This window comes from Mytilus trossulus, chromosome 12 (assembly GCF_036588685.1).
Source record: "Mytilus trossulus isolate FHL-02 chromosome 12, PNRI_Mtr1.1.1.hap1, whole genome shotgun sequence".
Taxonomy (NCBI): domain Eukaryota; kingdom Metazoa; phylum Mollusca; class Bivalvia; order Mytilida; family Mytilidae; genus Mytilus; species Mytilus trossulus.
In genome coordinates, this window is record NC_086384.1 from 29817165 (window position 1) to 29830921 (window position 13757).

Genomic DNA, 13757 nt, shown 5'->3' on the forward strand with positions numbered 1-13757 from the left:
ACCACTTAAACGGGAAAACCAACGGTCTCATCTATATAAAAGACCTTAACTTCTGATTTGTACATGTATGGTATGTTCCTCAGGGTTTTTTTTAGTTTTTTTTTTAAACATAATTATTCACAGTGGATTGGGAAACAAGTTTTGCAACTTATATTAATCCCTTTCCACTTTGCGGGTACGAGTGCTGCCTACTCTTTTTCGAAATCTACAAGGGTGTCTTTAACGTGCAAGAGATATGGCTCACACGGGTGAGCCATTTATCGTCCCCGTCCGATGGACTATTATCGTTTCCTCAAGACCATACTCGCAAATGGTGTCAAGGGAGAGCCGAGAATTGAGTTCCTGAAATTTTCATTCCAAACGGGAATCGAACCAGGAACCAGGAACCTTTGTGTTAGTAGTCCGATGCACTAACCACTACACCAAAGCTCTCAGATGTTGTGTACTGTTACATCATTGTTTCATGTTAATTGTAGATTTGCCAGAAAACATGCTCAACACCGTCACACTCTAGATCTATGTGTATACATGTATGTTCCAAGTTAAGGACATGTAATTAGATCAGTGGTTGTCCTTGTTTGCGGAAAAAAATGTGTTTTTCGTTTATTGTTTTGTAAGTAAATCAGGTCGTAAAAATGTTTTTGTTTAATTTGTTAAATAGTTGCATATTTTGGGCATCTTATAGATCAATTAGTGAAATTAGATTTTTTTTGTTCATTGTTGAAGGCTGTATATCATTTGGTCTCTGGTAGAGTGATGTATTGAATTGGCAATCATATAAAATCCTCATATATTTGTCCTGATAGAAATACACCATTTAAAGGGAGAACTCTTTTCACTTTGATAGGATTCCTATATAAGTAAAGTAGGTATTATTTTCGATGACATAACTATTCACCAGGGTTGATATGCAATAAAACAACCTAAATTAAAATGTCCAATCGTAATACCCAAATTAACTAATTAATCGTACAAAGACAAGTAGAAAATCCATCCATTCGGAACAAATCTTAGTTTTAATAATTTTATGCATAGCAGCCCAGTAAAATAGGTAATCAGCTGTACATGGATTTTCAACTATGAGCAAAACCCATATCGCATAGTCAGCAGATAGAATCCATGGATGCTCCCTCTGTATGGTCAACGATCTATAGTTAATGCAACCTGTCATTTCTATAAATAATTTGGGATTATCCTTTTCTGTTATTTGAACTTAAATGTATGACGTACATATAGTATGATAAATATAAATATGACCTTCGGTTTATTTTGGATCACGGGATATTTGTAAACAAACATTGTCATTGGCAATTTATTTATTTTTGTATATTCCCAACTTCCTTAAAACCATGAATTATAAAGAAAAAAAACAGTCGGAGTCGCTTAACATTTAAGATATTTATAATATATAATCATAGAACGCATAATTACATGTAATAAACATGCAGTTTATACATTTGTACATGTATGTTTGTCGTTCACATACATGTACATGTACAGTTGTATGTACCACATCCGACATTTCCGATACGATTTACTGATAAATTTTGTGAGTAAGATATTGCATTAACCGGAAAAAACTTGTTCTTTCTAAAAATGTGATATACTAGGTAAGTTATCATTTGAAATAAGTGTAAACAAAACCACGTGCTTTACATGTACAGTCTGATAATTCATAACCTAGGAGATAAGAAGCATATTCGTCCTATTCTTAAAGTAAATACAGCATGTACAAGATGGGAAATAAAACAGATCCAGGAGATTTAATTGACAAAATTAACATGTTAGATATTGTTTTGACTCTTGCAGGAGCCTCGTTGTCAATAGTAGGAGCGTTTGTGTTATTTTTTGCTCATTATCTAAGACATAAAAGTGGGAAACCAACGAACGAAGTTCGACAATTCTTAATATTTCTTACAATTGCAGATATGTTTAATGCTTTAGGACTTTTATATGGAGTAGCGAATTTTCTAAATTCTGAGGATTCTACTGATGAAAAAGTGGCTGCCTGCCATCGGCATGAAGAATTAGGCTGTATTGCACAAAGTTATATGACAACACTGTTTGGTATGAGCTCGTTTTTCTGGACAACTATTATAGCCTTTCATTTGTTTTGGACATACGAGGAAAATTCTCCCAGCAGTATCAAGAAGACAATTTTGTATCATGTTATTAACTGGGGAATTCCATGTAAGTACACATGACTTTTATTTAAGGTAATGTTAATTTCACAGACTTAACAGTCAATTAAGTCATTATGTTTTGAGATTCTATTTTTTAATTGTTTGAAAGAAATCGGAACAAAATGTATTCATATTTTCTAAGTTTCCAAAGGAAATTAGTTTACATTTTATACGGATATCACCAAGTGTAGGTTGGTCGTTTTGGAATTTCTGACAGAATTGTCCAAATTGTCGTACCCATGATCTCGACTTATACCTCGAATATGACCAACGGACTAAGAAATGTCACCGGGAGTAGGATAGATGTATGTTAACACTTTTGGAGCACATGCTATCAATCCCTCTTCATGTACCTTTTGTTGAAGTTCGTGTTGCTCAGTCTTGCTTATTCTTTTTTGTGTTCTGTTTATATATACTATTGGTTGTTTTCCATTTTTTGTCATGACATTGTCATTTTTGTTTTCCTCTTATTAGTTTGAATATCACTTGGGTATCTTTCCTTGCTTTGAATTCTTCAAAGCTTAACATTTGATTTGTACGTACGAGTTCTGTTTCCAAGGGGCTTACAATAAAACTATTGTGGTGTCATTTAATTGTGTTGCAATATAGCTGGGTGATTCCTTTTATATACATATCTTAATTTTTATCTCTATAGAAGTCGGTCCTCACTATCCTACTACCTGTCTATACATTTATTTTTGGCATTGCACAAGTTATGTCTTCTCTGACTGTTCATAACGTTAAAAAACTAAATCCCTGGGATGTGTTTTTAGTTGATTTTAGTCTCTGATGTATGAATGTTTTATTATTAATTGTTTTTGGCTTATAACTAACTGTCAGTAACTGCGAGTATTATCAAATCGTATTTTCTTGTTCATTCGACCCGTTGATACTGTTTATAATGCTTTTTTGTTATCTGCCAATTGATATTTTATCGTGTGTTTTTCTATGTTGTGATGTTATGCTATTGTTTCAGAAAAAGGGAGAAGGTTTTGTACCATTAAAACGTTTAATTCCGCTGTAAATATTTCCACCTGTCCGAAGTCAGTAATCTGATGTAGAGTAGTTGTCGTTTGTCTATGTAATTTATAAGTGTTTTTTTTATATAGATAAGACCGTTGGTTTTCCCGTTTGAATGGTTTTACACTAGTAATTTTGGGGCCCTTTATAGCTTGTTGTTCGGTGTGAGCCAAGGCTCCGTGTTGAAAGACGTACATTAACCTATAATGGTTTACTTTTTTAATTGTTTATGGATGGAGAGTTGTCTCATTGGCATTATTGACACAACTCTCCATCAAAATAACAATTAGTACATTTGATTCAGGATGTTTATATCGGATGTGAAAATATAATGGGACGGGCGTTTCTGCCTTCAGCCCTGTAAATAAAATTACCATATACTAGATGTACGAAGATGTGGTATGAGTGTCAATGAGAGAACCCTCAATCCAAGTCACAGTTTGTAAAGGAACAAAACATTATAGGTCAACGAATGATTTGACTGGAAACTCGTATGTTTAGTTACATGTAGTTACTGTAGACGTAAACTGTGTTCTCTTTTAGTTCTTCCCCTCTTGGCTTCTAAGTGTGTTAATGCTGTTGACATTAGTTGTCTATATAATTTTACTAGTACGTGTAAATGTTTTATAGATTTGTGTCAATATTTTTTTCAGTTGCTATAACAACAGCGGCTGTGAGCAAGAACGTGTTGGGATCAGACTTGTCTGTTGGTTCCGGTGCCTGGTGCTGGATATCAGCATGCTTGCCTCACTACGATAGAACTTTATGGATGACCATTTCACTGAAAGGATGGGAAATTCTAATGTATTTCTCCTGTTGTGCATTTTATTTGTTGATAAAATGGCGTAAAATTAAAATACGGCGACATCGACGAAAAGTGAGTATTTTTGGTTATTTAATTACCTGTATTAAAAGTTTATTTTAAAAATCACATTTTAGATTGCGTTTGAAGACACATTGGAATATTTATTTTCAAACGTTTTTATATAATAATGATTAATCTCAACTAAGTTTTACACTTTTAATTCGGAAGATTTGAACGATTTTCTAATAACAGTAATTTTGTGTTTTTAGTTTTGTATCTTTTAAGCATTGCTAGGCTAAATTGAATCTTAAATCCGTTCACCTTTGAATTGATCGAAAGGAAACCAATAACCACTCGTCGCAAAAAAACACAATTCCAATGGTATTTCCGAACGCATTGTAGTTTCGTTCTTATAACGCGATAATCATTATTCATTTAATATATTAAACTTTTAATTAATATGTGATTTTGATATGATTTCCAGCAAGACAGAAATTAATCAAAGATCCGAACTGCTTCATATTATATACATGTCTCATGGGCGATCAACCATTTTTTTTGCTTTTTCTTAATTATGTCTCATGTGCAATCAAACCCTTTCTTTACCATAGAAGTATGTGTGAAATGTAAAACCACGTTATTTGAACTCTGTTCAATCCTTATTCTATTGGCAATCATACCACATTTTTTTTGTTTTATTTTGGGCCTGGTTGACTGAGTGGTCGAACGACTGTCAAAACTAAGCTTGTGATTTCGAAACAGCACGTACAGGTGCGCTCGACTCCGATCCCAATTAACTTGGATTGTCAGCTAGTTTACCGAACGTCTATGGTGGTTCTCTCCTGCATCTTTCAACACCGCTCTGAATGTCACAATTATTGCTGAAAATAGCGTTAATCTCGAATCAATCGAATTTAATATTATATTATATATTTCAAAAGAAGTCAGGATCATGATTCTCGTTACACTAGAGTACAAACCGAGAGAGGTAGACAAGGTAGCAACTGTCGGTTTTACTTTGTTTCCACCAACCCTTTGACCTTTTTATGTTATACCTTTTTGCAGGGAGGTAACCCCCTTTGTCTCAAAAGTACAAAACATGACTTCGAATGAATCGATTTTATAATTGTTTTTGCATACGCCAGTAACTTGCACTCATTGACTTTAAGATTGTACAAAAAAATGAAAAAATAACACTTGTTGTATCCTTATTTCCCTTTTTTCTTGTCCATTCGTTTTTGATGCGTTTTGTTATATGATTTTACCATGTGATTATGAACTTTCCGAATTGATTTTCCTCTAAGTTCAGTATTTTTTGTGATTTTATTTTTTATATCATATCTATAATACTAAAATTACGAGGTCCAATTTGTCAGCCGTCATCACGTGAAAACGACGAATCAAAGAATTCAACTTTATATACAACTTATATAGTACAAAGGTGTAGAATAATTTTAAAAATTACACCACTCCAGGCCCTTTTGTTTTCCACGTAATTAATATTGCCAATAATTAAGAAGTTCCGGGTCGAGTCCGATACCGATACCAATAGTACAATCACCTGTTACTTATTACCTTATCTGTACGTTCCGCATCTGACAGGGGCACCACCAAACAGTGTATGCAGGATTAATATGATATATACACGGGTCATAATCACAGGGTTGACACTACTGTCAAATTGTTACCTTTTGTAGTATTTTAATCAGTAAGACTTTCTAAAATAACAATACGAATACTAAAAATCTTGACTAAGAATAAGGCGTATAGGTACAGTTTTAATTTGTTAGCGGGCATGGGTGACGTAAAACAGCGAATCAAAGAATTCAACTTAATTTATAACTAATATAGGACAATGCTGTTCATTAAAAAATACTCCATTCCAGGACCTTTTGTTTTCCAAATAATTAGTATTTATCATGACAAATAATTGATAAGTTCCAGTTCGACGGGTTCAAACAGAAAGATTTGAAAGCAGAGAAAACTGTGTATCTTATAACAGGCATGATTTTATCAGATGACAAAACTAATACTAAAGTAAGGCTTGAGCATAGTTATATACTTTAATTCAATCACGGACCCGCGATGTCATGGGTGTGTTCTAGTATATATATATATTATATTAAAAAGGATGATATAATGACATGATCCAGGATATGCACTTTAATTTATATGATGATATTTTTCATTATTGAATTATGATATAAATATGTACATAATGACTATCATAACACTTAAATTGATTCTTTATATATATAGCACATATTGTTGTTAAACAATAACACTTGGTGTACAGCATTCCGGCCATCAAATATCCTTGTTATTTTGACCATTGAATACGTTTATGCAGGGAAAATATTCATGTGACAAATATTTACACCATTTTTATGACAAAGAAATAGTTTATTTTTTTAGTTTGTATTAAATTGAATTAAAGCAGGCGCAGTTCAAAAGTATTACGAGTAAGAAAAGTAATTTATCAGTTTTGTAGCGAATTTAGAAATACTAATGAGCGTTCATTTTTCGTCTTTCAAAATGTTTTACACTAGACTAGTAAATGTTCTTCAACTTCGTATTTTTTTTGCCCTTTAAGATTTTAAGGTTCGAGCGCCACTGGTGAGTCTTTTGTAGACGAATTGAGAGTATGGCGTACACAGTTATAAGCTTTTAATGTGCATTTTTATACCTTTTTAAGATTATAACTAAAGATAACTCTAAATATAATTGTTCTATGCTCTTGACCTATCAATTACATATCAAAACGTCACAATTTGTAATTTTGCCTATACCATTGACCACATCATATTTTATGCAACATATTTCAACGAATTGACTTATATAAATACGAATATACACCCTTCAAAAAGTGAAATCACAAAAATACTGAACCCCGATGAAAATTCAAAATGAAAAGTCTAAAATTGAATGGCAAAATCAAAAGCTCAAACACACCAAACGAATGGTCAACAGCAATAAGTATTCATCTATACAATCAAATTATACATTTTATTCTTTTAGATGAATATTGGTTTATCATTATCGCCAAGCCAAACAGCAGTCCAATCAGACGTAGAGACGAAACCTCACGAAGATATACGATTTCTGCTTCTCTGGTTATTTGAAGTTTCTCTCCGAATATTTGGTACAGTACGCTACCTAACTGCTGCAGTGAAGAGACACACCGCCAAAGATTTAAAGGATTATAATTCAGTGGACAAAGTTTTATTACACTTTCAGAGTTTTGGCGACAGTGCGCAAGCGCTGTGTTCTTGTTTATTGTTCTGTATTTTTGACAAAGAAATGCGTAATTTGCTAAAAGATAAAATTGTTTGTAATCATAAACGTTCTGAGAAAAGACCATTATTAACTAGACAAACAACAGTTTGTTGAAATCTCGCAAGCAATTAAAGCCATTTGTGATATTAGATTTAAAAATGTTTGTTTTAATAAAGAATCAACGCTATATTGGTCGACTGATTGTTCACACTTTTGCCAACCAAAAACATCCTCCGGGTGCGGGAATTACTCGCTACATTTAAGACCTGTTGGTGATCTTCTGCTGTTGTTTTTTCTATGGTCGGGTTGTTGTCTCTTTGACACATTCCCCACTTCCATTATCAATTTTATCATAATAGTATAGATACAAATAAATCATGACTACAGACTAGACTCATTCGCAGGTATTACAGTCGTTTATATTCTGTTTTAAATTTATACACTTTGACAAAGAAGAAAAGAAACAATTTTAATCTGTAACAGATCCTTCAATACACAAAATAAATATTAACTTTAAATGTGCAGCAGCAAATACTTCATGCATAATACGGTCATCTTTTTTCAGTTTATTAAAACATTACAGAAAAACAAGGAAGAAAAAAATAAGGGATTTTCGACAAGATTTAATCATTGTTAATAGATAAATTAGATAATTTAAAAGACAATAATCCAAGTCAATATTGGGCACTGCTTGATGAGTTATCAGATACAAATATTAGGGAGAATACCACATCTGATGTGTCAACAGATGCTTGGTTTTCTTATTTTAAAAATTTAAATGAAAAAGACACTAATGCATCCTGTGATTATTTAAAAGATAAGCTAAAAGATATGGAAAGAGAACAAATATTTACTGAACTTGATAATTTGATTTCAAAAGCAGAAATAGAAAAGGCGATTAGTACACTAAAAAATAAAAAAAGCCAGTGGTTTTGACTCAATTTTAAATGAAATGTTAAAGTCCAGTCAAATATATTTAGTTTCTTGTTTTCAAAAATTGTTTAATAGTAACTATCTTAAACTCAGGAAATTTTCCAAAAATTTGGGCAAAAGGATATATAGTTCCTTTATTTAAAAGTGGTTCAAAAGATGATCCTTCAAATTATAGAGGAATTACCATTGGAAGTTGTTTAGGCAAGTTATTTGTGAAAATTTTGAACATTCGTTTAGAGAAATTTTTGGCAAGTAGAAATATTATTAAACCGGAACAAATTGGTTTCTGTAAAGGCAAGCGCACCAGTGATCATCATTTAGTTTTGAGAACTCTTATAGAAAAGTATACTCAACAAGGCAATAAAAAATTCTTTACATGCTTTGTTGACCTACGAAGAGCCTTTGATACTGTTAATCATGATGGACTTTTTTATAAACTGAGAAATATTGGAGTCAGTGATTTATTTTATAACACTCTAAAAGATATGTATAATAATACTGAACTTTGTGTAAAGGTCAACAAATATTCTATGACTGAAAACTTTACATCTAACATAGGAGTCAAACAAGGGGATAATTTAAGCCCCACTTTATTTAAATTTTTTATAAATGATATTATTGACTCTTTTGATGAGACATGTAAACCTGCTATTTTAAATTCCTTACAGCTTAATTGCTTATTGTATGCAGATGACTTAATATTGATGTCAGAAACAGCTGATGGTCAACAGAGGTGTATTGATAAACTATATAATTACTGTGATAAATGGGGGCTCCAAATAAATATAAAGAAAACTAAATCAGTAGTATTATTTAAGGTTTATGTACCCTTCTGTGGCCATTTTTTTACGAATTTTTAAAACCTCAATTGTAAAACAACTACAGATATAATGAATAATAGAGATAGGCTATTTAGAACATATTCCAAGGGGAAACGTAATGCAAAGTATTATTTTTTACTGAGTCATTGCATTTGATAGAAAAGGAGGACTTTGTGGCAAATAAATCAAGATTTTTGTAGAAAATCCACAGCCTTTAATACAGAGATTTTTGTTATAAAATTTGAAACATAAATTACTCACTTGATTTTCTATGATGTGCTAGTGCTTATTTTTTACAATGTAAGCAACCTGTAAATTCCAAAACACCTCGTGCTGAGTCACTAAAGTCAAGCGCACCCTAAAAGGTGTACTTGATTTTGGCCATATTTATATTCGTTTTAACCAATAACTACATTTATAAACTTGTTTTATGGAAATCAATTCTAGCACTGCATGCAATAATCCTATATCTATCAGTCATCAAATTGCCAAATATGAGAGTACAAGGATAAAGGCTGTGGATTTTCTATAAAAATCTTGATTTATTTGCCACAAAGTCCTCTTTTTCTATTAAATGCAATGGAACAGTAAAAAATAATGCTTTGCATCAAGTTTCCCCTTGTAATATGTACAAAATGGCCTATCTCTATTATTCATTATATCTGTAGTTTTGATATTATTGAAGTTTGAAAAACCCGTTCAAAAGTGGCTACAGAAGGGTACATAAACCTTAATAAAACAGGAAAACTAGATGAAAAAATATTTAATATTAATAATATACCTATTGAAAGGGCTAGGGGCTATAAATATTTAGGAATTTATGTAAGCTCAAGTGGAAGCTTTACAGAGTCTAAAGATGATTTATATAAAAGGGGACTGAAAGCTTTATTTAAATATAAAAAAAGTTTTAACTTATATAAACCTAAAATTACCACACTTTCACATATATTTGATCATACTGTGAAACCTGTGTTGTTATATGGGAGTGAAATATGGGGATCTTCAGTAATAAATAAACTAAATAAAAATGAACATAACCTTTTTAAACTATGCAAAGACATGAAACAAGAAAGTATTCATGTCAAATTCTGTAAATTTTCTTTGGGTTTAGGTAAAATATCTACAAATATAGCTGTATTGGGTGAAATGGGAAGATTTCCCTTATTTCTTGAGATAATTTTAAATATGTTTAGATATTATAAATATATATTAAAGTCTGATGATATCCTTCTCTCTGAAGCCCTGAATGTCTCTAGATCACTAAATAGTTTAAACAAAAATAGTTGGTATAGTTGTATTGCTATTCTTATGAAATATCTTGATATAGATCTTAAACTTATTAAAAATTCAAAGATGGATTTAAAATCACTAATTTACCGGAAATTAAAACAGAAATATTCTTGTATTTGGAAATCTGAACTTTACAATGATAGACAAAATAAACAGCATGGAAATAAACTAAGAACTTACAGATTATTTAAAGAAAATATTTATATGGAAAAATACTTATTAATTTTAAATGAGGATGAAAGGCGACTGCTCACTAAGTTTAGAGTCAGTGCACATAAATTAGAAATTGAAAGAGGCAGATATGTGGGGCTTCGAGTGGAGGATAGAACATGTAAATTATGTAACACTGAAGTTGAAGATGAAATTCATTTTCTTCTTTAGTGTCCTGTTTTAGAAAATAAAAGATCTGAATATATAGATTACTTAAATAAGGTTAACAAAAACTTTAAAAGCCTCCCAAATAAATCAAAATTAATATGGTTAATGTCATCTGAGGATAATGTTATAATTAAAAAAGTAAGTTTATTATTGTGTACTTTATTCAAAGAGAGAAAATCAATTCTAGATACAGTTTAGTAACCGGTAGTTTGTCCATCTATATTATATTGTAAAACTATATAACTGACTCAGACGTACTTATGTATATATATATATATATATATATATATTCATCTTTTTTGCAGATATTATTTGAAATTGGGTGAAAAAGACTTGACTTTGTTTAATTGTTAAATAATCAATGTAATCAATATGTAATCAGTTGTATGAAATTGAACTTAATTGTACTGCTCAAATTATTGGGCGTCATAATTGACAATAAAAAACTTTGTATTGTATTGTATATTGTATTCATGACACACAAACCGACGTTTAATGTGCAGCAGCAAATATTTCATGCATATTCTTGACAAAACAACGTTTAATGCGCAGCGGCAAATATTATATGCATAAACATGACAAAACATGTGGTTTAATGTACAGCGGCAAATATTTCATGCATATTCATGACAATTTTTTGTGTATGTGCAGCGGCAAATATTACATGCATATACATGACAATACATAACGTAGTTTAATCTATTCCATCGAATTGGAGATAAAGGATACTACAGATACAGTTAAGTCGGCTTCATATCTTGACTTACATCTAGAAATTGACAATGAGGGTCGGTTGAAGACAAAACTTTACGACAAAAGAGATGATTTCAGCTTTCCAATTGTGACCTTTCCATTTCTAAGTAGCAACATTCCAGCAGCACCTGCATACGGGGTATATATCTCCCAATTGATACGACATTCCCGTGCTTGCATTTTTTATCATGATTTTCTTGACAGAGGGTTACTGCTCACAAGGAAGCTATTAAACCAAGAGTTCCAAATGGTGAAGTTGAAATCATCCCTTCGTAAATTTTACGGACGCCATCACGAGTTGGTTGACCGTTATGGAATAACCGTTTCACAAATGATATCGGATATGTTCCTCACGTCGTAACTACAATCCCCTTCCCGTTCACGAATTTGACCTACCGAATTAGACTATTTACGGGATTTGTAATCACATAAGCAACACGATGGGTGCCGCATGTGGAGCAGGATCTGCTTACCTTTCCGGAGCACCTGAGATCACCCCTAGGTTTTGGTGGGGTTCGTGTTGTTTATTCTTTAGTTTTCTATGTTGTGTCATGTGTACTATTGTTTTTCTGTTTGTCTTTTTCATTTTTAGCCATGGCGTTGTCAGTTTGTTCTAGATTTATGAGTTTGACTGTCCCTTTGGTATCTTTCGTCCCTCTTTTAAGTGCAGCGGCAAATATAACATGCATATACATGACAAAAAAATAACGTTTTTATGTGCAGCGGCAAATATTACATGCAAATACATGACAAAAAATGTCGCCTAATGTACAGCGGTAAATATTACATAATTTCAGTATATTTCGAATAGTTCCTCATAACGGAAGTCCTTTCATATGGTCTCTCATTATCGAATTTTTAAGTACATGTAGTGTAAAATTGTTTAACTAGTTGTGAATACGATGTTCCGTTTTGTATATCCGTTCATGCTTTAAAATATGTTAAACTCGTTCACGAGTGTAAGTTATAATATGCTCTGATGGTTTCCTTTGTCTTAGGTAATTATCTGCAAAATATGTACATGTACCTGTATGTGTGTATATACCCCCCTATTAGAGCCTGCAAATTCGGTAAAATACTTTGGAATGAAGTACTATACTAATGATTTTTAAGTAAGTCCAATCACTGTCATTTGGAGAGGGTTTAAAAGTTTGTCGAAAACAAACATGGAAAGTTACTATTTTGAAATTATTAAGAAACTAAGGTTTCAACTTCATCAGGCAAATATAAAAAAGAAGATGTGGTATGATTGAAAATGAGACAACTATCCACAAAAGACCAAAATGACACAAAAATTAACAATTATATGTCACCGTACGGCCTTCAACAATGAGCAAAGCCCATACCGCATATAGTCAGCTATAAAAGTTGACTTAGATGAATTTGGCTATTTATTTTAGGTATTTCAGGCTCTTCAACGAGTTCGGTACTTATACATCTTCGGATTTCAAATGTTTGGCTTTGAGCGTTCCTGATGAAGGTACATTGTAAATCAAGAGAAGTGCTTCGGACGCATGAAATTATTAAACGTGTTGTTTTCAATTTTTTACAAATGTATAACACATCTGTTTTGTTATCCTATGTGTTACATGTTTTTGTATAGCATCTGTTGTATCTGTAGAAAGTCCCTGATCTGTAGTGTAAGGAGTTAGATCTTGTACTAAATAGCAGGACCCATATATCTATAATGATGGCGAACTACAAAAAAAAATGTTGATACGTGTTATGCATATAAAACAAACATTTTGTACCATGTTCAATGTTACTGTCAATTTTCGTTACCAAGCTAATTCATTATGAAGTGAGAAGTTTGCTGCTTGTGGTCTAATACTTAAAAGTATAATATATTTATTTTTTATAAGCTTTTTCTCTTCTGAAACTACAAAACAACATGAAATCGACATCGCTTTTATGTTTATTGATTTTCTATTTAAAGTTGTTTTAAAACTTCATACAATTATAAACACTTAATATATCATGGTCCTATATCCTGCAGATTTATACATGTTGCATTGCACAAAGTCATGGTTTTCTCAGAGCTTATGACGTACTTATACTAACACCTTATATAATGTGTACTGAATCAGTGATTAATCTTCAACCGCCACGTGCACTATACACGTATCTTTTAACTAGTAACTTTTTTGAGTTTATACAAAAGTGTAGACTAAGACCATGCAGCAATACTGACGTTTTATCTACATATGTAGTTATATTAGGAATTTAAACTCAGTTTTTAGTAATCTGTGAAGGACACCTAACGATTACATTTACTAGGAATTTAGAAGATAACTGACT

The 13757-nt window shown here is 31.8% G+C and overlaps 1 protein-coding gene across 2 annotated transcripts; it reads left to right on the forward strand.

Moving 5' to 3' along the window:
• Positions 1 to 1452: 1452 nt before the first annotated feature.
• LOC134693772 (G-protein coupled receptor 157-like) lies at positions 1453 to 7473 on the forward strand. 2 transcript variants are annotated; one of them, XM_063554681.1, is made up of 4 exons: positions 1453 to 1549; positions 1927 to 2190; positions 3857 to 4080; positions 7027 to 7473. In XM_063554681.1, exons 1-4 carry the CDS (start codon positions 1468 to 1470, stop codon positions 7396 to 7398), a joined length of 942 nt encoding a protein of 313 aa, XP_063410751.1. In that variant the 5' UTR covers positions 1453 to 1467; the 3' UTR covers positions 7399 to 7473. The 2 variants fall into 2 exon arrangements, with proteins under 2 accessions (XP_063410751.1, XP_063410750.1); XM_063554680.1 differs by lacking the exon at positions 1453 to 1549 and having other exon boundaries at positions 1558 to 2190.
• Positions 7474 to 13757: the final 6284 nt, after the last annotated feature.